Source organism: Epinephelus lanceolatus, chromosome 11 (assembly GCF_041903045.1).
Source record: "Epinephelus lanceolatus isolate andai-2023 chromosome 11, ASM4190304v1, whole genome shotgun sequence".
NCBI lineage: Eukaryota > Metazoa > Chordata > Actinopteri > Perciformes > Serranidae > Epinephelus > Epinephelus lanceolatus.
The window spans coordinates 29,611,598-29,638,341 of NC_135744.1; the positions used below are offsets into that span (position 1 = coordinate 29,611,598).

General features: G+C 41.9%; 1 protein-coding gene across 1 annotated transcript in view; it reads right to left on the reverse strand.

Moving 5' to 3' along the window:
• Window positions 1-26,744, reverse strand: part of frem2a (FRAS1 related extracellular matrix 2a) — a 78,719-nt gene that overhangs the window by 11,620 nt on the left and 40,355 nt on the right. Inside the window, exons 4-13 of the mRNA XM_033650409.2 lie at window positions 24,818-25,048; window positions 18,086-18,211; window positions 15,402-15,653; window positions 8,259-8,408; window positions 7,917-8,126; window positions 6,627-6,824; window positions 6,026-6,190; window positions 5,587-5,769; window positions 3,713-3,843; window positions 2,930-3,088 (exon numbers count right to left, since the gene is read on the reverse strand). Of these exons, the coding sequence (XP_033506300.2) occupies window positions 2,930-3,088; window positions 3,713-3,843; window positions 5,587-5,769; window positions 6,026-6,190; window positions 6,627-6,824; window positions 7,917-8,126; window positions 8,259-8,408; window positions 15,402-15,653; window positions 18,086-18,211; window positions 24,818-25,048 (1,805 nt within the window). The remainder of the gene's footprint in view (window positions 1-2,929; window positions 3,089-3,712; window positions 3,844-5,586; window positions 5,770-6,025; window positions 6,191-6,626; window positions 6,825-7,916; window positions 8,127-8,258; window positions 8,409-15,401; window positions 15,654-18,085; window positions 18,212-24,817; window positions 25,049-26,744) is intronic.

The window sequence follows — 26,744 nt, forward strand, 5'->3', positions numbered from 1 at the left end:
CCCTGAAATCAACGAGTATGGGTGTATAGCCTATAGGATAAGTGCCACTCTGCCATTTCCGCTTAAAATGTGTAAGTTTGCCATTCTAAAGTATAACACTAATAACATTATCGTTGGCATAGTACCAAATGAAATTGATGCTCAACTTTACAATCGTGGTTGTAACTTACACACCTGTTTAGACATTGAAACATTTGCCAAGCAGAACTGAAACTGTCTAGAGCCACAACTTGGATGTGTTTTTCACGAGGACGATTTAGCAATCTGGGGGGCCACCAGGCAAACGGCATCTTGCTTTACTTTTCACCCTTTCTCAGCAAACACTGAGACACTGAATGACAGCTGTTTGAACGTCTAATCAAGATGTCCCGTTTATTCCAATACAGCTGTGACGTTACCTGGCCATCAGCTGGACATCCTTCCTGAGCTTCCTAGCAATTCAAAGTTATAATGTCCAAATAATAAATTAAGATTGTACCACAGGGGACTCAAACACCAGTATCCTGTGTGAAAGCCCTTTTCATCCACCATGACTTTCCTTCTAAGTGGACTTTGTCACTCTTTACACTGATTTTCACCTGATTTTCTGACAAAAAGCTCTGAAGGCTACTTCTCCCATGTGCCATCAAAGACAGCTTGAATAAAGACTTTTGGTTTTTAAAAACATAGTCTTAAAATGATGACACAGGAGTGTAATTTACATGTACATAAGTGGCATAAACATTTTTTTTAATTTTAACTAGAATTACTACAGCACAGTTGTATGACTCAGTATGTTAAATGCCTCTGTGAACTAGTCAATGCAGTTGATGTGGTTTACATCCAAGTCTGTCCAGAGTCATATGTCGCCAGTGAAACAGTGAAAAACATGCTTCAAATATGGATGTTACTGCAAATAAACTACATATTCCAAAATGTGGATGCTTCACGCACATCTTCAACCTGGCAGCACAGAAGATCTGGTTGAAGTGGATGTTTGTGCCAAATTTGAGGAAATTCCCTCAAGGCCTTCTTAAAATTTTGTGTTCACGAGAATAAGATGGACGCAAGGTCACAGTGACCTTGGAAAGCGGACATTTGTGTCAAATGTGAAGATACTCCCTCAACAGGTTCTTGAGATATTGCATTCACGCAAGTGAGACAGTTACAAAGGTCACAGGGTCCTTGACCTTTGACCACCAAATTCTAATCAGTTCATCCTTGAGTCCAAGCAGACATTTGTGCCAAATTTGAAGAAATTCCTTCAAGATATTTTTAAAATATCCCATTCACAATAATAAGACAAACAAGGTCACAGTGACCTTGACCTTTGACAACCAAATTCTAATCAGTTCATCCTTGAGTCCAAGCAGACATTTGTGCCAAATTTGAAGAAAATCCTTCAAGATATTTTTAAAATATCCCATTCACAATAATAAGACGAACAAGGTCACAGTGACCTTGACCTTTGACAACCAAATTCTAATCAGTTCATCCTTGAGTCCAAGCAGATATTTGTGCCAAATTTGAAGAAAATCCTTCAAGATAATTTTAAAATATCCCATTCACAATAATAAAACGAACAAGGTCACAGTGACCTTGACCTTTGACAACCAAATTTTAATCAGTTCACCAGTGAGTCCAAGTAGTAATTTGTGCCGAATTCCCTGAATGAGATTGAGATATTGCATTCACAAATAGGTACAAAAAGGTCACAGTGACCTTGAACGTCAACCATCAAAATCTAATCATTTCAGCGTTAAGTCGAGGTGGACATTTGTGTAAATTTAAAGAAATTCCCTCACAATGTTTTTAAGATATTGAGTTCACAAGAGTAAGACAAACAAGGTCACAGAGACCTTGACCTTTGGACTTTAACCACCAAACCCTAATCAGTTCATTGTTGAGTCTAAGAGGATGAATCTGCCAACTTTGAAAACACAAACTTGAGGCATTCTTGAGATATCGCATTCACGAGAATTGGACACACGGACGGACGGACAACCCGAAAACATGGCCATGGCTATAGCTGGTACAGAGGCATAAAAAAAGGTTGCTGAGTAATACTAGTCTCTGGACATGGAGTGGATGTCACATTGTGGCCGTCTGATTATAACCATTTCACAACCAAACAAATAAATTGTCAGAAAATGTTGTATTTTTCATAGTAATAATATGATCATTATTTCCTGGTATGTAAGAGAGGGTATGACTGGACCATTACTGGACGTAGAAACAATGTCACTGTCTGGCTGCCTGCCTCATAGCCAATGTTAACCAATCAATGTTTGCTGCATTCTTTAACTGAGAAGGCTTGTATTGGTGGTGGACAAGCAATCAGCCCATTGCGCACAGACATGTTTCAGACAGGCACTGCACAAGTAATTAGAAAGACTGAGACATGGGGAGGAGGGCTAAGCTTTGAACTGTTTCCATGGATAGCCTTTAAAACCTGTTGACACTGAGCCTTCTGATGCAGCACTCAACATTTCAGTTTTGACAAGACTGCTTCATTTCATCCCCCTGACCACAACACAGGGAGACACGCACGCACACCCAGCAGTCACCTGAGAAGCAAATGACTTAACACATCACGAAAATCCATTTAAGTGTCTCCCTGAGCCTATATTCAAGAGTGGAAGTGGTTCTCCTGTGTCTGAAAGCACAAGGACTGTGGCCTACTAAACTGTGTAATGTGTCTTTTAAGGACAGACTGGCCAACTCTGGAAGGACAGCTTAACTTTGGTTGAAGAAAAGTACAGGTCCTAAGGGTCCTAACAATGTGCTTTCTACTCCCAGAGGACGTGGGTCTTGATTAGGCCCTGCTACCTCATTACAGGAAAAGCCGACAAATTAAACTGCCAAGTTAGGGTTTCCCGGGCGATGCTAGAGTGAGCTGTTTTTGTAGAGCGACTTGCAATAAAACCCAAAAGATGTCAGTTTGACTCACAGTGACACAGATGACAGGGTAGCCAGCTGGTGGATGGAGGTTATCTGTTGTCCTGGAGACATCATCATAATGGAGCAGCGACACCACATGAGGCAGAGAGGGGAAGGTGACATCAGCCATGCTGTTGGTCTCCTCGATGTAAACTATCACTTTAGTTACCTGTTCCAGAGAAAAGAGGTTTAAGACTAATGAGAACGGGAGGACCTCTGGCTGAGTCCTGGGCAGCAGCCTGCGTTTGATTCCAACCCACAGCCCTTTGGTGTATCTCACCCCCCTCTCATCCTCCTTTCCTGACACTTTCAAAAAGATCTACAAAGTAATCTTTAAAAAACAAGCAAACAAAATAAATATTATGAGACCTACTCTAACGCAGTGCTGTTTGTGTAAGACACTGTGAATTATTATCATTGAAATGAGTCACGTCATGACAGACCTGGATTTACAATCTCACAATCATGGCTGAGTCTCTGCTTCTTTCTTCTTTCTCTCATTTCTCTTTGCCTGTTTTCTTCTGCAGATAATCTATTATTTATTGTGAAATGTTTTCCTTGCTCCTTTGGCTGCAACTACAGCAAAGTGCTTCTGTTGTCTGGGCCTGGACACCCTTGTAAAAGAGATCCCTGGTCTCTGTGGGACTGACCTGGATAAATGGGTCAAATCAGAAAGAAATAAAAAAGTTTTTCATCTCTTCTCTTTCTCCCCTCAAGCTGAGATTGCAGTAACTGCCAGTTTGGATTTAGTGTGATTTGTTGCATTGTGGTTAGGCAGGAACATACTGCTAACCTGAGTTTCAGCCACCATGTTTTCATCAGGCTTCAGGTGGAGAGTAAAGGCTTCCCTCATCTCTCGGACGCCATCGAATAGCACCTCCACCTCCACCATATGTTCCTTATCCCCCTGTTTAAACTCAATGTCTGGAAACACACACATGCAGCAGGAAAATCAGTTTTAAATGTACTTGACTAATTGAATATAAAACAACAGATCATCATTAGAACAAGTGTAATGTATTGTAGGAGTAATTTTTGATGATTCTGTCGTGATTAAAAGCAGTCTGGTGACATCAAGGGCAATTTTCTACCTTTTTTATTTTAGTAAAAAAAAAAAATCTAAAAAGCCCAATTCATGTTTTATTGCTTCAGAGGAAGGTATCACTTAACTAAAAAGCTTTGCAGGTTTTGCATTTGCATAGTGCCAAAGGTGGTCCATCTTCTAGTGAGGTAAGTAATAGAGCTTTGCATTGGAAATGTGCTGCGCTGAGAAAATATTGTGCAAAATGAGAAATTCAACGCTGCATGATTCAAAACTGCTGGGAAATTTGAACGGTGGGTAGGCAGGTATGATTTGAATAGACTGAATGTATTCATATAAATATTTCAGGCCTTGATTAAGCTAAGAAAGGTTCACTGCGCTAAAAGCCGAGTGGACGGCGAGGAAGACTTCACCCTGCTGACAAAGCATGAAGTATGCTGAAATTCAATTAAAAATTACATGACCCTCCACTGGACTATTGCAGAAATTACCTTTTCCCACTTGGGATGAAATTAGAAATCAATGACCCTCACCCAGATAAATCCCTATGCCCACTTTCATTAATAGGGAGCCTTGTTTCAAAACCTTTCTTGTTACTGTAGCTGCTGTAAATGCATAGCAGAAATCTACCAGAAATACATCTGCAGGCCAGTAAGGATAAAGATAATGGGTAACACTTTACTTGAAGGTATCTACATAAGGGTGACATGACACTGTCACAACTATGACATGACACTGTCATGAACTTGTCATGAACATTATGTACATGTCATAAACCTTTATGACTGCTGTCATTAAGTGTCATTTGTTTTTTGTAACGACAAGCTGACATTGTTTGGGTTGTCTTGATAATGACAACTTCGCATTAATCAAAGTGACATTACCAGAAGTTTGTCATGACAAGTTGACATTAAACTTGCTTGGGATGTCCTGGGATGTCCTTATAATGACAACATTAATATAAAGACATCTTCTGGTAATGTCATCCTGGTTAATGTCAAGTTGTCATTATCAGGACATCCCAAACAAATTTAATGTCACCTTGTCATGACAAAGACAACTTTTGGTAATGTCACTTTGATTAATGTCAAGTTGTCATAATCAAGACAACCCAAACAATGTCAACTTGTCATTACAAAAACCGAATGACACTTAATGACAGCAATTATTAACGTTCAAGACATGTACATAATGTTCATGGCAGGTTCATGACAGTGTCATGTCACTCTTATGTAGATACCTTCAAGTAAAGTGTTACCAGATAAGGTAACATGTGACATTTTTGGAGCACTGGTGCTGCTATAAATGTTGTTTTAGGACATGTATTTAACATATTAAAGGAGTGGCTTTGAAGGGTTAAGCCTATTTTGTGCAAATAACAATTACTTTTGCAAACCATGCTGATGATGTTTTACATTTTTGGATGCATCCACTGGTTCACACTCTTGACTTTATCAGAAAACTCTTGAGAACATCAAGTGTGAGCTGTTTGTCAAAGTCACATTACTGTTGCATCATAATGTTCTTTAACCTCAGCTTGATTCTGAAAAGTTGTATTACTTAATTTTCATTAATTTGGGGTTTTAAGCAGAGTTTAGCTTGAATAGGATGTGTGTAAGGGTTACCTTGAGACACAGGGTAGTAGTCCTCTCCTGAGATAGCCGACCCATCTTTGGTGTGCACGCGGACCACTGACACCTTTGATGTGTCACCCACCCGTACCACAGGTATCCTCACAGTTGCCACGGTGCCGGCCTCCTTCGGTTCACTGACACTAAACTTGGTTTCCGAAAAGCGAATGATGGGCTCTGAGGTGCACAGACCGAGAGAAAAATGTAATAAATGCTGACACACTGTTGGATTATGGAAATAAACCTTTAATTCTGACTCCCGAAATTATTATTTAAAACCATATGTGTTCAAAAGCTCTGTTTACCATGTTTCATATTCATCCGCCTTAACTCCTCCACTATTCAGATAAATTCTATAAAACCCTGGGATAACTGCTTTTTATTTTACCATATATTCCATTCCTGTTTTCCTCCCCCTCTTCATCTCACTTACTGTCAGCTGTGTCCTTGATTTTCACCAGGGTCTCATTCAGAGCTCCCACTGATGCGCCAAACTGTGAGTCGCTCCTCGGGTTCCCTAAGACCAACCGCAGCTCCTCTCCTTCCTCGTACAGCGTGTCATCAACCAGTGACAGAATACATTGCTTCTCCGCCTCGCCTAGAGTGTACAGCAGGATGGCGATGACGAGACATGTCAAGAAATTTGAGGTGAAGAAAGGATAGAATAAGTTCTGGAATAATTCTTTTTTTTTTTTTTGTTACAGCATATGACATCTTATTTATATAACTTTAAACCACATAATCCTTTGTTCAGTTCCTCCTGAGTTTTTTGAAGCTGTTTGCACATTTTGCAAAAAAGAAAATACTGAAAATGACAGCCCAGCAGGTAATGTGTGGAATATAGTTAAATCTGCAAGCCCTTGCAATATCTGCAAGCTACTGTTGGTTTTGCAAAAAAACGTGACAAAAAAACAAACCTGTTTCTTGTTTAGAGCTGTTCATTTAATTAAAAAGGTGTCAATTCTCAAGACAAGAGATGAATAAAAAAGAAATGGGTGAAAATGTGTGATGTGTTTGTGTGATTAATGAAATACCTGGTAAGAAAGTGATGATAGATGTTTCTGTGTTGGGTCGCTCGTCAAAGTCAGAGGCGACCTGTGCAGAGCCCTGACGGGTGAAACAGCGAACAGTAGATTTGTGTCTGATGTCACCGCTGCGGTACACTGTTGCTGTGATCTGACCGTCACTCTCCTCCCCAGTGTACACCGGCTCACGGAACTGAACCTTTGGCGCTGTCAGTCAACAAGATTGTTCAGTCACATATGAAAAAGTGAGTAATAATGTCTCCCAAGCTGTCTGGGCTTATTTCAAAAAGCAAGTCAAACAGCACAGCAAACAGAAACCACGAATACACAGTACAAGAAAAGTGACAAATTAATTGTTAAGTTGTGTTTAGAAAGGCAGCTAAACCAAAGAGTAAACAAGATATCGTGACAAGCTGGAAAAAACATGTTTCTAAGACAGTACTTAGTAAGGTTTTTATACAGTTTGTCAGCGCTTGGGGCAGAAATCTTCATTAATAACCTTAAGTGCTTTATCATAGGCAACTGGACTTGCTTGAGAACTGAAGACGCCTCTTGAATGAGAGGTTGAAATGTCTTCAAGAAACTTAAAAGCAAGTCCAGCTGCCTAGGATATAGCACTTAAGATTACCATGACCTGAGAATCTTCAACCTCACTAATAACATATATTTTATCTATATAGCACATTTATCATGGAAAGATACAATCAAGCATGCAGATTATACAAAGAAAAACAGGAGTCTACTGCCATGCTAGCAGCTGTGAGGCTGTACTTTGGCACAGTGGTGCCTTGAGCTAAATGCTAAGGTCAGTATGCTAACATGCACCATGTGCCAAGACTCAGTTTAGAGTGTTAGCATGCTGAGGATGACGGGAATATCATAAAACCTAAACTTCCAAAGTACTGGACAAGAACTGATGATTGTGCTACATGAAAAGCCAAAGTTATTACAATTCATCCTGGGGGGCACATGAACATCTGTACAACATTTTCCATTGAGTAGATTTGACAGAACAAGTTTCATCAGACTCATTTGGATTCATCTTCCCGGCCCCATGGATATCTTCACCAAAAGGCTGTCGAGACATTTCACTAAAAGCAAAAAATGTGAACCTGCTGGTGTAGCTAGAGGAATTGTCAGGGGATCAACAAACGTAAGATTCATTCTCTGGGGCCCATGAATATCTGTACAAACCGTCCAAGCTGACAGACAGTAAGACTGACAGACTGACACTGTCATCCCTAGAGCCATGCAGGATTTATGGTTAGTAGCAAAAAATTAGAAGATCAGGTCACTTACAGTCAGACACCGAGTCATTGATGAAGACTGTAGCCTTCCCAGGTTCTCCCAGGATGCCGTTCACTGGCATACGTAGAACGAGCTCAAAGCTCTCAATCCCCTCCAGCTCTGGTTGTCCCAGGTCATCCAGAATGGTGACCCTGAACGTCTGCATGCTGACTCCAGGAGCAAAGTCCAGGTTACGACTGATGCCAACATAGTCGATGCCGGCTGAAGGAGGGATAGAGAGCAAGACGACGGGTGGGAAAAAAAGACAATGATAAGACTTCGAGTAGACGTACAGAACACTTGCGGATGATAAGCAATCATAAGCAGCACTTGACTCGATGACTGGGATCTTACCCTCTGCAGAGACAGGCTCGGCCTTGCGAGAGCGGACGGTGACAGTGCCGGTATTGGACAGATCTGTTCCTGTCCTCCACACTTTGACCTCCACGTATCCATCACTCTCATCCACATGATACACAGCCTCTCCAAAGTAAAACACTGGAGCTGGAGAGCAAAGATAGCGAAGAGGAAATAATTAAATTTGTAGTAATTGTTGAATCTTTTATAATGCTGTTTATTATGCCATAAATTTAAGAGCTTTTATTTTATTTTTTATCAGTGCACATTTGGGCACTGGTGATTTGGTCTTTTAAGTGCTCTGTTAGTAATCTCATGTTGCTTTGAAACTTTACTCATAGTTAATATGAATAGTGGCACTTTTGCACCTGACGAATTCTGTTTAATGGCCTTGACCTCAAATGACCCACCTTTGTAGCAGGGTTCATTTTCGCAACTTTGTTATTGTACTTTTTGTTAAGTGTTAATGTTACTTGTCTCCCCTCCTTATGTGCGCACCTGTGGTGACATTAGACCTGTCAGCAGCCACCCGCAGTCTGACATGATTCATTTGTAAAGCCAACAGCCAGACACGGAGGTCAAACAGCGGCAGCCCATTAGTCTGAAGTTAAACTACAGGGAAGCGTGACCTTTCCACCTTTCCTGGCCTCTCATCCTACCTCACTGTTACCATTCTTCTGACGGAAACCACTGAGTACTTTCAACAAAAAAAAAAAGATGCAGTTAGCAGTGAAAAACAAGGCCTCTCTATGAGTGTGTGCGGTGTGTCTCTTTCTCTGAATGCGGTATAGTGAGATGGTGAGACAGAGAGAAAGCGGCCCCCTAGACTGCTCAAAGGCTTGTTTGAACTGGCATTGTTTCCTGAGGCAGCAAAGTGGAGGCAGTCCAATGTGTATTTGACAGCTTCATCTCTCACAAACCCCCCCCTGCCATCAAGTCCAAAAAAACTGACAGAATAAAAGTTCTTCTGTCTCCGTTTTAAGATGCCACTCTCTCTCACTTGGCTCCTTTCTTATATTCTGGCATATAATCCAAAAATAGCATGCGTATTATCATTTTTTTTGTGTCATGATCAAACACTTAAGCAGTCCGGAGATGTTTTTTTTTCTCCCTGAATATTACTTTGCTGATATATGAACTTTCATATTTTATTTATATACTTTAACTGGGCCAGATAACAAAAGCTAAGCATAGTGTACATAAATAAGGGGATGAGAAAATTTACTGCAGTTACATTTTAACTCTCAACTTGACAGAATAAGTGACAGCCCAGGGCACAATACCCAACGAGTATCACACATCAAGTGTGTCCTCTCTCTCCATCAAAAGACTTGGTGCATCTGTCTTTCTCTCATACCTTTTCCTCCTACACACTCTGCTTCACCTAGCAGATGTAGCGCTGGTTTGTAATGCAAATAGAATTTGTGTATTTGCACAATGGCAGTGTAAAAGGAAAATTACAGATTGTGTAGGTGGGAGAAACACATGGGAAAAAACATCTAACCAAATAATCTGGTAAACAATGCAGAGGCTGGTAAGTGGGTTTATTTGGAGGCTTATTATTGCATTAATGCATGCCTCAATGGTAGTGGGAACATGAAGCATATCTGTAAACACTATGCAGGCAATCTGGCACACATTGTGGAAGTGGAAACTTCTGCTCGAGTGCTAATATACATGTCTGCATTCACACATGTCCTGACAGCTCCCGGGGACGACAAATTCTTGACACCAAAACGGGAGTTGAGTGATGACTGATGAGTGAGAACTGCATCCTCTCTCCCCTCCGGGGCCACGCCTGTGGTTTAGCACTCTGAAGTGTGTGTGAGGGCTGGGGAAGGTGTAAAGCCAAATTGTGATAATTACTATGTGTGGGTGTCTGTCGCCATTTGTGTGTCACTGCGCCTTTAAATACAGTTTACAAAACATTCTCAGCTGTCCTCTGAAGCAGGGCCCCAGCCTTCGGAGTAAGGTTGACTAACAATATCTCACGATATTGTCTGTAAATATTAGCCTGGAGCATTGTGTGCTTTTCTTTATGTTGCAGACTTTCCATTGGTACCTGGGATTAAAAAGCATACATGTGATACTGTATGTTCTAAATCATGTTTATTCTTTTTTTTTTTTTAACTTTTTCCACGTTTTTCCTTTTTATTGTGAAATACTGGACAGCTTTACCACCTCAGGCCTTTAAAACCATTCAACCTCACTCACACACTGATTTAAAGAGATAGTGCACAACTCAACACAACTCCACCTAATGGAGGCTTATGGTGCCCCAGATTCTAACGTCCAAAAACACATAATTGAAACCACAAAATATCTCCATACTGCTCGTCCGTAGTGATCCAAGTGTCCTGAAGCTCCGACATAAAAAGTTGTTTGGAAAAACGTAATTTGAACTCTGTTTTTAGCCTCATTGTAGCCTGTAGCTCTAACTGCCTCTCTGTACACCAAGCTCATGTGTGCGCACTTGCACGAGACCGTGAGACATGGGCACCGCGTTCATGTGTGTTCACGTGCTTTCACTGGTCTCGCACACGTGAGCGCGGTGACCAGAGAGGCAGTTAGAGCTACAGGCTACAATGAGGCTAAAAACAAAATTTTTATGTCGGGGCTTCAGGACACTTGGATCACTATGGACGAGCAGTATGGAGATATTTTGTGGTTTCAATTATGTGTTCTTGGACATTTTAATCTGGGGCGCCGTCAGCCTACATTAGGTGGAGTTGTGCTGCTACCCACTCTCCCCTTGGATCTCCGCAAGTGTTGTGAGGACTCTAAAACTTCACCTGAGCCTCCATCAGCATATGGTTGAGTAGATAATGGCTGAATTTTCATTTTTGGGTGCACTATCCCTTTAAACATGCAACTATTATTGGGCAGTGTAACTACAAGTAGCAAAGTCACAAATTTAACAGCATTTCTCAGTGGTGTGGTGGTAGCATCACTATTTTCTGAGTCAAATACTTTTTCAGTGGCAAAGTTCATTGATTGACAGAGTAGCGCTGTAGCGTCCACAAAAGTTACAAGCTCTTTTTCCCAGGTAAAAGCTCTGACGTGCAGCAGGATAAAAGTGAGGATATTAAAACTAAGGGTTAAGTAATGTATAGATGAGGGAAACACTTCCACATTATACCATATACTAATCCCTCAGTTTATTCTGCTTGCTGCTTCACTATTGGCTTTTCGTGGCAAGACCTGCCCTATGCTGCCTCTGATTGATGCGTCTGTCTCCTGTCTTGCCCAGAGACTGTATATATGCAGTGGATTTGCAGTGGACACTGGGAAATAGACGCAAGGGCCAAGAAAAGAGCTGAGAGACAGAGAAAAGTATTAAGACGGAAGAGAGGAGAGAGTGATATACTGATGCAGGATGTGTTCATGTTCTAATGTCCCCAAAAAACAAAAGTTTTAATTTTGTCTGAGCCAGATAGCCGACTGACAGAGGCCAAGAAATGCATTAAGAAGGAGTTGGAGACAGAGAGGGAGAGCAATGTTATTGGAGGACATGTTCAAATTTCACAACCCCCCCCCCATTTTGATGTAGAGTAACTGGTAGCTTGGCTTACTTTATTTTCCAAGTAGCTTTCCCAACACTGGCCTATTCCCATTTTCATCTTTTCAAATTTCCCCTTCCCTACCTCCCATTCCCCTATTTCCAGCCCTCTTGTTCAGTACCCACCCACCTCTAAACTCTGCCTTTATTGTGATCTCAAATATAGCCTACCTGTAAAGTTTTGTGACAGACAGACATATAAACACCTGAAAAAGTTCCCAAAATGTCTTCTGAGGTTGTTCCCAGTACAACAGGTGTCACCAGGACCACATTTCATGACCACACACACAGACTCACAAGGAGAAAACAAAACCAACAGTAGCTTCATTGTCGCATCTGGTAATTAAAATATTTATAACCAAAATAATATGGTTTAAAAGTGGAATGTGGTGCAAGATTATGACAACAGGTGAAACAAAGTTCCTTCAGTTCTAAGTCAGCTGCAATCTCCCTCCTGAAGTAGAGAGAAATGCCCACTTTTTATCTTCAGCAACAGCATAACGTACAAATGAGCAGTGAATGAGCAAATCTGCTGCATTGGGAGTGTGACCAACTGTAAGGCTGCCCTAATATTAAAATGAAGGACTGGGTTTCCAAGAAATACTCTGAGCTAATCTACAATTCTACAAACTCAGCTGTGGCCATATGCACCCGACTGAGAGAGTCTGAGTGTCCTCTCTCCTTGGAAAGGTACAAGGAGATGACAACACTCACTTTGAGTCGGAGTGTGCAGCCATGCGGAGCACAACACTCAGGGAGACAGGGTACAGTATAGTTTAATCTGATAAAGTACTAAATCTAGCAGACACCCCTAGGTCTCTTTTTTTTGCAGCTGAAGTGAGAGAAAGTGTGAGAGAGGAGAGAGAGAGCGGTAGTAGTGGAGAAATAGATGGAAGGAGAAGAGCGAAGTGAACTTGACTTTGACCTGGGGGAAGGAAAAATGGGGCTAGAGAGAGCACCAGCAGTCACACTTAGAGTTCTACAAGCACTTTTCTCACCACTTACCTTTGAAGCAGAATTTGAGGTCTGATTTGCGCACACAGTCGCGCACACGTAAACACGCACGCACAGCAGACGCAGGCAGCTGCCGCGCACACGAGTAAACACGGCTCGTCGTAACTCTTGTTTTTTCCTTAGTGAGCTGAGGTTGTATAAGTGAGGGAGGGTGCAGTTTGACTGCCTGGGTGCAGGTATTAGAGCGCTGTCAGACGGTGTATTATCCTCTGGGAGGCTAAAAATGACACATCATCTCTCACTGGAGTTGGGCTTTCACAAAATCATTTCCATTTCTTTTGAACTCGGCACCACGACTGAAGTCTTCTGACAATATACTAACAATCAGACAGTGTGTCATGTTTCTTGTTAACTAGCCCCCAGATGCCTCCACGCACAAACACACATACACATACACACATTCAATTTGACACAATTGTTTGTTTCCCTAAATGAGTTCTCAGTTGTAAGTCGCCATTGTTTTATTTATCCCAGCCTGCAGTCTGGCAATGGCATGACAAGTCTTCTCTGACACTGTTCTTTTCTGATACAAACAATTCATGACAAACTGAAAGAGCTACTAAAAAGAGAGACTGATAGAAAAATAGTCTGTGAAGGAAGCCTTCATTTTTCTAGATTTAGAGTCTTCTAAACCTGGACATACACCCTAGCCCACATATTAAGAAAAAATGTGTCCTCTACAGTTATCTGTCGGTTACAGTGCTGTGTAATGCAGTATTATTCATTCCTGGTGTATTGTCTGTCCATTTTTTATGATTCCCTGTGAATCAGACCATTAAGTTCTGATTGACTGATTGATTTTTCAAAATAAAGCCCAAAACAGTTGTTTTTAGCTGATTTAAACAGCTATAATGACATGTAAGTGACATTAAACGAGTTTTACAGTTACCCGAGAGGCACAGATGGCACACAAATGAACCTTAAAGTGCATATTTGGAAATTTTGCTTTCACATGCCTCTGCTAAACCCTTTCTAAATTTGTCCTGCTTCATTTTATTAGCATCTGCACAGGCAATGTTCAGATATGGTTTGCTAGAAGTTTTGGGCAGCAAATGCAAAATTCCATAGGGATAATCACAGGGCTGCCCCCTAATAGTCGACCAAATGTTAGTCGACCAGAAAGGTCATTAGTTGGCAAGATTTCATTGGTCGCTTAGTTGCAGAAAAAAACCCCAAACAAACAAATGTGAAACTCTTCAAGGAGCTGCGCCTTGTCAAATAAATAAAGACCTATAGGACAAGACCATGTGGGAATTTAATTTGAAAGGACAGACACAGGAAGTGTCCATGCTCAGCAGTCAGACAGGAGTGCCTGAAGAATGTTTTCTCTTATTCTCTGTGTAGTTATTTGAAAGGGCAGCTAAATGAAGTAGACTCTACAGAATATGACGGATAATGAGTTCAATTTCTACTTGACAAAGTAGGAAATCATTCAAATATGAAAGATGAAAAAATAAATGTAGGACACCGCCATGTTTACACATGTGGAGCGCTGTAGCCAGTCATTTATACTCAGTTGGACTAGATGTAGGTCAATTAGGCCTTATTCATTTGTTGATGTGTTTTCCACATAACTCTTCTTAAATTATTGGCTTGCTAGGATATTATTAACAGGAAACCAGGGCAATTTTTACACTTTGCATTTCTTTAATTTGATGCCAGATGGGTGGGTGAGCTTATAAGCCTGTATAAGAGCCACAGTGTACATAAGGACAGATAAGACTTCCTTGACACTATCTATAAGGCCTTAATGATGGAAAGTCAACTGCATTTTTACATGGCTGGAATCTGACCCAAATTGATTACACCAGTCCTCCCTCGCATCTAGGGAAAAAGAAGCATGAATTTTACAGTGATGATCTATAGCATGGCATTTAACAAAAAACCTTGAGCAGAGACATTTAATCTTTCTAAGTCTATAATGTAAATCAATGCAGAGTAGTGAGATGGTTGAGGACGCCTATAGATTGGAATAAGTATTTCCCTGCAGGTTTGTCCCTCCCCAGATAAATCCTATGCGCATTTCTCTGCCTTTCAGAAGATGTAATCGACTTTGTCTATACCATGTTGTAACAGGATGAGAGCAGACCTGGGACACGTCTGATAATGTAGTCCCACTGGACTCCTGTGTGAGTCTCGCCTTTAATTAAAAACTGTCTGAATGAAAGCGAGACAGGAGTTTGATTCCATGTGTCTGCTGCAGGTGAAGGGTCCATGTCAGGGTGTTTCCGACGTGCCTCAACAGCCAGTAAGTCTGTAAACAAGCTTAATTAAGTGAGCTTCTTTGATATAAAGGCGGTGATGACAATTCACCAGAATGTCGAGCACGTGTCAAAACACTGTTTATAAATGCGCCTGTATGAGTCTATATGCATGTGTTGTTTAAAGAAAATATAAATTTAATCTTCTCAGCCTCACTTCTGAGACAAAATACTCTTTTGCAAAGTTCACCACGACCTCTCATCCATGTGATTTGGGTTCATCATATTTAAAAGGTTCGAAGAGCTTTTTCCAGAAAGTTATTATACCCTGCACAGAAAGATGGGGAAAGTACTAGCATGCCTTACCATCATCCATATCTTCCGAGATGCTGACTTTGGCGGTGGGGTAGTGCATTCCCAGACGCCCCCCGACAGGCAGTGACAGAGTGACGTTGAAGCTCTCCTCTCCCTCGTACAGGGAGTCGTCGATAATCACCACGCGACACTGCTTCTCCCTCTCACCCTTGTCGAAGCGAAGGACACTGCTGTGCTCCTCCGGACGGGAGATGTAGTCCGAGTAAGACAGGACGGTGGTGGGAATCGTCCCTGTGGCAGAACCTTCAGAGGGGCCGGCAAAAGGAGAGGTGACAGTGACAGGAGTTAGGGAAGAAATTGAAAGATATTCCACATTTTAAAAGTACATAATGAAATATCTAGGATTTGTAAAAGGCATCAGAAAATGCCTTTTTTCAGAAAGCATCTTATTTCAGGAACACTAAGTGCACAGTTTTGGGTAGATTTTTTTTCCTAAATTGGATCCACTGCATTTGAAGTAGTTATTCTCATATACATATTCATAGTTCAATAACAAACAAACATCAGCAGTAAGATACATTTTCCCTTTCTGTTTCATAACATTAAGACCGTTAACCAGTGGCGCCACCGAGGGGTGGCAGTGGGGGGCCACGACCACCCTCACAGAATCGCTGGCGCCCCACTGCCACCCGTCGAGAAAATAATCAAAGATAATTGGAGGGCTCTGTTTTTAAAATGGAGAAGGTTTGTTCCCAGTAAATATTCTGTTTCTTGCAATCAAAGTTTCCTATCTGTCCTTTTTAAGGCAAAGGACAACCAGCCTGTCTGAAGAACACTGAATTGTCTAACACATAAAGCTACCTAACACATTAAAGGAAATGGCCACTTTAGAATGAAAATACAGACAGTACTTACTCACCCTCATGCCAACAAGAAGTCCAGTGTAGTTTTTTAGCCATTCTGATGTTTTTGAAATGCATTAGTGGAGTTTTATTACATTTTCAAAATGTGGGTTCCATGCACTTCAAGTGTATGGAAAAAATCCGGCTAGCTATCCCCCGATACCCCAAACGAGTTTTGTGGATTAAAAAACTACACCGGACTTTTTGTCGTCATGAGGGTCAGTAAGTACTGTCTGTATTTTCATTCTAAAGTGGCCATTTCCTTTAAAACACGATTGCTGTAGAAGTCAAAGTCAAAGTCAGGCACTGTCAACTCACAGCAAGGGGGTTCCTGGTTCGAACCAGGGTGAAGGGTTCAAACCTCAGGGTGCAGGGGAGCCCCTCTGTGTGGAGTTTGCATGTTCACCCTGTATCAGTGTGGGTTTCCCTCTGGTTTTCCAGCTTTACCCCCACAGTTAAAAGACATGAAGGTTAACTGGTGACTCTAGATTGCCCGTAGGTGTGAATGTGAGTGCGAATGTCTCTATGTGTCAGCCCTGCGATAGGCAACCTGTCCAGGATGTACCCTGCCTCTCGCCCAATGTAAGCTGGAATAGGCTCCAGCCCCCCGGGACCCTCAAGAGGATAAGCGGTTACGAAAATGGATGGATGGATGGATGGATGGATGGATGGATAAGAAACTTAAGTAAATCAGTATGCAGTTCCTTAATTCTCCATAGTCATGTTGACATAGTTTTCAACTAGCCAGTATACTTCAGCAGCATAATAGAATTCCTGACATTCAGTTATGGCTTTTGGTTTTAGTTTTCCAGTGGAACCATCTGGCCATCCCTATGAAAAATTTCTGAGGGCGCCACAGCTGTTGGTGTAGCCATCATGTTAGTCCGTTTATTTGTTTTAATGCCAGAACACAATGGGAACAGACCAACCCCACAGGTTTTCAAACATGTGGTGTAGCCACCATAGCCTTTAGGACATTTAACAATAGTGCCTTCATTAGGTTAATCAGTGTCATCCCTTCGTTTGTATTTCATGGGATTAAGCTGCATGGGGAGAACACAGAGGCTGAAATCTGCACCCTTCTCACACGCTGTCACCTTCATCAGCCATAAATAAGTGATTGGAAGTGACTGGAACAATCACAACGAGAGCTGTTGTGGAGGCTGTATGGAAGCATGTTATTGATTTGAATAAACTACTGTTAAACTTGGAAAAGGCACAGGCTAACAGCTACCTGTGATCATACTGGGCTCATGCAGCTACTTTTCTTTTGGTGAGAATGCAAATGTACGTGAACTGCATCTCTTTAAGTGCACAGGCTTTGTTTTAAGCAGATTTCATTGGTGCTGTCAAACTGGAAAGGTGCGACAGGTGTGCCTGACACTCTACCATACGCATGGGTACATTAACATCACATTAAAACAAGATGGGTTCCAGAATTAAAGGCACAATCTGTGATGCAAATGTAAACAAGATTGAAACCTGCTGTCATTCTCAAATTGGCTGACAGCTTTTTTTTTTTTTTTTTTAAGCTTGCAGGATGCCTAAACAACAATTACATCTGAGTTATTAGTGTTGTTGGGTGCTGTTGTGGTTTGCTTGCAAAATATGATCATCTGGGTAACATAAAATAAGTTCATTAATGTTTCATCTATGCCTCAAACACTTCAATCGTCTATATGCATTCAGGATGTCTGGTCAACAGTTATTTATTGAGCCTTAAATTATATTTTTCACCATTTAAAATAATCAGTCTGACAAGCAAGCTGGCAGGCAGGCAGAGTACACTGAGGGTAAACGGGTTAGATGAGGTGAAGAAAGGCTAGTCTGTACCCTGCTGTGTGTAGCAGACCACCATGAGCTCCTGGCTGATGTCTCCACTGCGGTGGACCGGGATGAAAAGCTCTCCAACATCTTCCTCCACTGAGTGGATCTGCTCAGGGAAGAACACAGTCGACTCTGTTTGGAGGAGAAAAGAGAACGAGTGGAGGGAGTCAGCGGAAAAAAGAAAAGGGTAATGATATGTATAACAATCTGCAAAAATCCACAGTACATTAGGCCATCAAGGACTGATACAGGCTTTTGTTCTGGCTCTGCATTAGTGCGGCGCAGCTGACATTTTTTTATTCAGATCTATTGAAGCGGTGGTCCTGCGGTGTGCTTATTCATATTCAAAAATAACTCTCCATCACAGTTTTCGATTTGATGCAACCAGAGGTGCTCTTCAAAGAGACCCCTCTGGAAGTTTTTCTTACTGCCTGGTGTGTCACAGACAATTACACATGCAAGCTTCTCAGTTCATCCCACGGAGGGGAATCAGCTGGGAGTTTCACACATCAACTCCTCTACGCACAGAGGGGTCAGCAGAACCATCTCTTATTTTTTTCTCCCTCTCGTTCTCCACTCCTCTCTGAGAGGAGTTTGTGATTGAGAGAGAGACTTGGAGCCAGTGAAAGCATCATCTATCAAGGCAAAGAACTTACTGGCATTATAGAAACAATAAATGTTGGAGCTATTTTCCACAGACGCACAGGGACCAATAAAAATACTAACAGCGTGGACTGAGCTACAGCTCGCCCCAGATCTTCCTGTGACTATGTTATTCCTCCCGCCTCTCTCTATAAATGTGTGTGAATGAGTGAGATGGAGGCTTCGAGACACTTGTGGCTTGCCTGTGCAACAAAAACTTGCATTAAAATGGCAAGTGCTGGAGTGTGAAAAAGCTGCGACAAAAAAGACAAAAGAGATTTGGATGTTTGATTCAACGCCCGGCGTAAAAAGAGATCAACACCTGAGATGCCTCTTCGGGATGAAGTCATCGACATAAGACAATCTTACGCTTCGCAGGGGGTCAAACATTTCTCTTCTCTTACGCTAACTCTCCCTAAATCGTTCTCTCTCCTCTCAATCTTCTCCCCTCTCCTCCATTTCTGCTTTCTGTTGCTGCCCACAATCTGTCACTCCCCAGGTGGTTACAGGGACTCATAGCAGGGGATCAGGGTCCACTGCTTACCTATCACACATACACACACCGCTGTACGCTGATTTTCCCTCTCTCTTGCCACACATATTCTGCACAGCTCCTCTCCTCACAGTTCTTTCGCATTTCACCTCATACTTCGCTCGTCTACTGCCACTAAATCCACCCAAGAATTAGAAAAGCAAATTTTCAGCCAAGTGGGTCAAGTTCACCTCCTGGAGGAAAACACACCGTCATTTTTAAACATTTATGGGGAGGGGGGGTTGGTTAAAAAAACACACGTTTTTACAGAGGGTGTTAAAATAGTAAACACTTACACCTGAACTTGCCATTGTGTCGCCTAAATTAAAATAAAATCTGTTTGGCTTTTTTATTTCTTTCCCAAGAACATCTCCATTATTGCTAATTTCATGAATATTCTATGGATGCACGAATATTTCCTTTGTTTCTGCCATCTGATTGTTGTTGCTCATTTTAGTCTTTACCAGCTTGTAGAACTTGGCATGCCCATAAGCTAAATGCACAAATTGCAACTGTAAATGTAAAATCCAACAGCCTCTAGAGGTCTGCAGTTGATGGCTAACCACAGCACAACACTATGCCACAGTTCAAAGGAGTGGCAAACTCACAAAATGCACTCCCTCGTTTGATGTGTGCTACATTAGTCCAAAGATTTTACATCCTAACTGAGACAAAGCTCTCATAATTACACAAGGGTGTGCTTGACTGCAGCTGGCCTTGCGATCTCAGACGGAAAAATTACAAAGCAGAAAACAGTTCTTCATTATTTAGTGGAATGACCTTGGTGCAAAATGCAGCAGAGTAACAGCTCCACTGATGTATGGCGTCCCCGCTTTATAGGGGAAGCGAGAAAGATATCACTGACTGTAGCAAGATGCTGGTACTGCTTGCAGCAAACAGTCAAACAGCAGGCTGCCACCTTCATCTTCAGTCAGCACTGTGCATGGATTATATATGAAGAAAGTCACAAAGTTTCGCGGGGAGGAAAGCTGGGCTATCACACCCTGCAATTAAACAGAGTTGGTGTCTGCTGCAGCACTGAAAAGTGGGCGCACCACAGGCGACCGCACTACAGGATAAACCCACTCCTCATTATTAATCAAAGTAGCAACAGGCTAATACAGAAGGGCGGTGGAGGGTGAGCATTCTTACAACTAAAACAAAAGGAAAACAATAAAGAAGAGCTCCAGGCATCCGTGCATGCACAAACAGAGCCTGTCCGTGTCGTTAGAACAAACTCAGCTTGTTACGCTCTCCTTAATTTTGCAACACTTTTGGTTAAAGCTTAGCGATCCTCTCTCCTCTTCTAAAGCTATTAGCCTAGCTGACATGTCCTCTGGGGAGGGAATCTCCAGGCTAAGCAGACGACCAGACAAAGCCAGTTTTCATCATTAGAGAAAGAAGCTGGAGTACAGCTAACGCCACAGGCATAGCTAAAGCTTCACTGGCCCATTAGAGTACAGAGTGGCACATCTCTGTCACATTAGACAATCCCTGGAGATGACAGAAAACAAACCAGCCCCTGCCCTCCACACACACCATAATTAACCCACAGGGGAGGATAGATTGAGGTGGGAGGATGCAAGGGGGAGGAGAGAGCGATAAAGACATAGTGAAAGAGAGAGAATGAGAAGACGGACGAGAGAGAGAGAAAGAGTGATGCGAGCAGCTGTTGTGTGTCACCACAATGGAAGCTTTAGCGTTTCCATCGTTGTTGCACATCTATAATTACTTAAGGGTTGCACCGTGAAGAGAAGCAATGCATACAAAAAAACTGACTGTAAAAGAAGCAGACAGTCTGTTCAGAGTCAGAGCCAGTTTGTCGCACTACTCAATATTCCATTAACAATTCAATTTGCAGGCAAAGACACAAAGAATGAGGAGAGTGAAAATGGCAGATTACAAACTATTTAAGAGAGAAAGTGAAAGACTGAAGTTTCGTGTGTGTGTGTGCGTGTGTGTGTGCATGAGACACTTTCTGGACTTAACCATTAGGGTTTGATGTCTACTGATAAACCGCAATATCAAATTTGGCTGGCAACCTTTGATTAGGCCTGATGGTAAGGGACAAATGAATAAACGAGCGGCTCTAATCACACTGCCTTTGTGTATCATTGGGTTTTAGGAATAAGCATTCTGCTCAGTATTTTTCGGTGAGTGTAAAAACACAATCATCATCCCTGCAACAAATCTCCACTGGCTGTCATGTCATATTTCTCCTCCTTACCTCCTCGAGGACAGATTTGACATGACTCTATATCTACAGTAGACAGTGTTTATATTGACAATTCTTCATTCTGTGTGTGCCAAGTTGACTGATGCTTCACACAACAGATGTGATATACGGTAAATGGTTGTGCATCTTTCATTGCTTTGTAGCAGGAATGCTTGAGTGGCGGTTGGGACTTTCTGTGGTGTGGATTACAAATGTCAGAAACTTCACTGTCTGACTGTCTGCAGTCATATTCGTCTGTTCACATTGGCAAATCAGTCACCTCTGCTTTGGAAATATATTCTATAAACTTGTATTTTCAATCCTCCACACTGTCTATCTATAAAGGTTGCATTTGATTTCTATTTTTAACTAGAATGGCACGCAGAGAGTGCAACTTCCACCAAGGCCAAACGCCCTCTCTCGAAATGTTAACGAAAGTGAAAAATAACTTGTGTATCTGCTCCTCGACTGGATCCACTCCCAAATTATCTGGGCTCTTCCTTGGCCCGTGCAGACTTCAACCTAGTTTCATGAAAATTTGGCCAGTAGCTTTTCCACAATCATGCTGACAGACAAACAAACAAACTGAATCAAAATATAACCTTGTTGGCAGGGGTTATAACAGATATCACACGGAATAGAAACAATAAACTGAATAAAAACATATTCATGATGGAAAATATAGAATAAATCAATGCATAATGAATTTGTTCTTTACCTAATACTGCAATTCCACTACTTCTGGAGGTAACTATAGATGAAAGTAATTACTTTTTCAAATAAAAATACATTTAAATGGTTACTTGTTACTTCTGTCACGATTACAGGCAAACACAGCCTACTCCCTAGTTATGATCTAGCATCACCCGAAGTGATGCATGACTCAGGGGAATGGTGCTCAGTCCCTCTGTCTCGTGTGTGTGTGCTTGTGAGAGACAGAGGTAGGGGAGGAGAAGGTAGAAGGGGGACTTTTGCATTAATAATGTAATCAGGTTCAGAATGCTGCGGGACCAACCGCTCAGCCAGCACATAACTGGACCTGACCTTACAGCGGTGCAATAACTGGCGTGAATTGATCAATCACTCAATCAGAGTGTCACTGCACGTAATGACCAACACTTCAGGCAACTGTAGCTTGCTTTCCTGGAAATATTAACAATATGTTTGCCTTCTCGAGATCAAGGACCATTAGTGGTGAGATGTAGGAGAGCACGGGGCAACACTGTAACATGGACTTTTTATGTGGGTACACAGGGTTGATCCTTTTAGTTCAGTAACAAAGAGTGTTTTCAGCCGACATAAGTTCATTTCTTTGTCATGCTTGTTTTTCGATTTCTCAGCTGTCTATGTAAGTCACCGACCATGTATCATCTTAACAACTGTCTTGTTCCCTAAAACACAGCACAACTTTGAACTATGTAACCAACTTCCAGCAAGTGTTAGCTAGGCTGGATAAAATTTCCACCCAGCAGGGTTTGTTGTAATGCGGTGTTACAGCTATTGCCTCCTATAAGTTTGAACTAGAGCTTAGATTCTCTGCCCTAGCCTAAACCCGACCTGAACACACCCTGACGCGTGGGCGGGGTCGAGCATAATTTCCCGCCACTATCCTCGGGCTCGGACGGGTCGGGTTCCTCATAATCGACCTAGGCTATGGAACCAACTACTTATCACACCGGGGGGGTGGGGCTGCGGCCCCCCCTTGACGGCGCCACTGGCCGCGCATATGTAAGTTGTCGACGATGGCGACGTGTCTGTCGGCTTCGTCGAGTGTACCAAGTGCAGCACGATGCTGGTATATGACAGCAAAAAGACGGGGACCTCAACACTTAGGAGGCACATGACGAAGACTTGCCATTGTAAGAAAGTCGAGAGTCAGCCTTCAATGTCCACGTTCGTATCCTTAAAAAAAATGTCTCAGCTCGGGCTTGTAATTACAGTTAAAGGGACGGGCCGGGCCGGGCTCGGACAGAACATGCACGGGCTTGGGTGGAGTTGGGCTGGATTTTTTGGGTCTGATCTAAGCTCTAGTTTGAACTTATGTCCTTAATTAAATGAGGTGTACTTCGTATTTTTAATTTTCTTAGGTATCTTATTGACACACCGTTTCAGTCTTGTTAATAGCCATACATTCAAAACTCAAATTTGACATGTAGATCCAGGTTTCCCCATTCCATGTACATCTGTTGGTCCAACCACTGAATATGGATGATAGACTAACAGATGGATGGATACCTGTGCGTACACCTATCCTTCCCCTGATGTAGATGGAGACCTATAGTATATAGACAGGATTCTATTGAATTAATTGTGTTAAACAGGCTTTTCCAACAAGTATTACAGCTAACCCTCTGCCTGTTACAATTAACCCCACCGATGGGGAACACTGTACATTTCACTCCCACCACTTCTCAGTGTAACTGTAGAAAAAAAGTTAAGTTCTAGAAAAAACACTGTTAATTTGTGGCAGAGATGTGCATGTTGTTAGAATGAAACAAAAACTAATTAATCTCAAACATTTTTAATAACATTCAGCCCAAACTAAAATGTGTTAGGTTGTGCCCCATTCTCCCCTAGCCTGTGTGTGGAAATCAAACGACTGTTAAGGTTACAGTATAAACCTCGGGGTGTTTATATCTTTATAAATAACTTTTTTTCATTAGGGCTGTCATGATAAGAAATTACTGTCAAATGTCTGAGAAACAGTTATTTCATTTTAATCCGCCAAAAGAGTAAACACAGACTTGTGTTGCTTGATTTGAAGGCTTGTCAAAGCTACAATAAATAGACCTATCAAAATATAAAGTGTGTTATTGTTCCACTACCTACTTTTCATCATAGTGATAATGGGTATAATCAGAGTTAAAATGTGACGGTCGTGTTGCTCCTCAATGTGCCGCAGCAACACTAAAGTAAGCTACGTGTTGAAGCAGATATTTATATTAATGCAAATGTTACTTTCCTGACCTTTACATGAAGTAATTGGTAAAGTCAATCAATAACTTATGAGAGAAGTAACTAATTGCTAATGTTCTATAGCTTGTACGACACTATGCGATACAATTCTTTATAATCTGTTTCTCAGAGTTATAGAGATGCTTCCAATACCTAATGTTCTGCATCTCTATTCAGTATCTAGAAATTGTTACTGTCAGGATGGAAAAACTTCTGAAAGTATTCAGACTAAATGTGCAAAAATGAAAAAATACATTTCAGCCTTTATAGTCTGTTGTGATTTAAATGTGGAGAAAAATACCTCCACCTTATTGTCACCCAAAATATTCAGTGCTCTAACTCTAGCAGTATGCCTGTGAGTGCAAGAATGTGTGCATGAAAGGAAAGAACTGACCGTCACTAGGATCCAGGATCTCAACTGTTGCTGTGGCAGGGAACTCCATCACCCCCATCACTGGCTCTGAAAGCAAAATCTGGAAGGTCTCCGCCTGCTCGTACTTCCCATCAGTCAGTATCCGAACTCGCCACGTGGCTCTGGTCTGCCCCGGGTTGAACTGCACCTGCCTCTGGGACTTGCCCCTGAAATCCTCCTCCTTCCTCGCGCTGCCATCCTGGGTGCCGATGCCTGAAAGACACAGAGAGTGATAGGTGGAAAAAGGACAGGAGAACAGGCCTGATTAGTAACAAATAAGACAGACGGAAAGAAGTGGAGACAAAAAAAAAAAAGCGTGACCATTAAAGGGTGACAGGCGGAAGAGAGAAACAGATGAAAAACAGATGAGATATTCACACCCTTTAATGTTGTTCAGAGAGTGGTGAGAAAAAGAGCGTTGCGTCTATTTTTCTTCACTGATCACTTACAGAGCCTCAGGAATGTGTGAAATGAATCTGTGACTGAAGCATTTAAATAAGCATATTCCACCTTACTGAGATGGATTAGCTACCGCGATTGTTTCCCAAGGGTTAGGAAAGCATGCGAGTGTGTGCGTGTCTCCTTTTCTCTTCAAATGTCTCTTATTTCACTTATAATGGGGCTTTCATGTGAATCCACTTTACAACAATCCATCCATCTAACATTCATGCTCATCAATACACCTTCTTCAAAGTAGCAGAGCTTACTGGTACCACTGGGTTTCACATCAAACGCACATCAAGCAAACCCAGGTGGCATAAGCCATACAATAATGTATTACATTTGCAAATGCGCTGTTCATATTCCTTCGTCTACATTTGCAGTGCCTCGTGAGAACAAGGTGAGCAGAGCCATGCCAGGCTGATGCATGTGCCTGTAAATAAAAAAGGATTTGTTTTCCTTTTTCAGACAGCGAGAAAAAAAGAAGGTGGCAAACACATGCAGATGAGACTGGATACATTAGATCATACACACAGTAAGATCTGAGCGCTGAGTATTGTATGCAAAATTTGAGCTGAAAATAATCATACACACAGGAATACATGTTCACACAGTCACATTCGTTCATGTTGCTGTACCTGTGAGGACCTTCAGCAATTATATTCATTCACAAACCCCCAACATAGCATGGAAAAACAGGACTGAGAGCTTCACGATTGTTATGAATGGTTTCTGATACTAGGCCTTGCATTTCTCGGTTCATTTTTGGTTTTGCCAGGAGCAACCAATTGTACTGCTGAGTAAATCGAGCACATGGGTGTGGAGTTAAACTAAAACACCAATAGAGAAGCAAATACATCTCTCTAGGTTCACTGTTTTGGACCAATTTCAAGTGCAGAGAAAACTTTTGTTTTTGCTCGGATGGTCACCACATAAGGCAACGCTGGCTGCACTCTCTCACATTTGACTCCATCTGTGGCCAGCAGCACATTAAATATAACAGCCTCATTCTCTTCTGTTTCGCAAGGCATTGTTTTTTCTCAACTTTCTTTGCCTTTTCTCAACAGGAAAAGCTAATGATGCTCTTATTACTCACTGCCGCTGCACTAACACAACATAGCAAAATCTACTTCTCAAGGGACTGCTGAAAGTCTTTCTGGGAAATCCAAGACATGACTAATGGAGTTTCAGTCAGGACAACTCACGGTTCACTGGTTCACTCGCTGAGTGGTGCTGTCAACTTAACCTGGGTCAAGTTTTCTGAAGTACATCAAAAATGTTCACAACGCTTCATCATGAAAAGGCTGCATTCTTCATCAGAAGGGGGGCGGGGGGGCTGTGGGTCGTGCACCAATCGGAAGATCGGCGGTGTGATACCCAGCTCCTCCAGTCCGCATGTCGAAGTATTCTTGGGCAAGATACTGAACCCCCAAATTGCTCCTAATGACTGTTTCACTGGTGTGTGTGT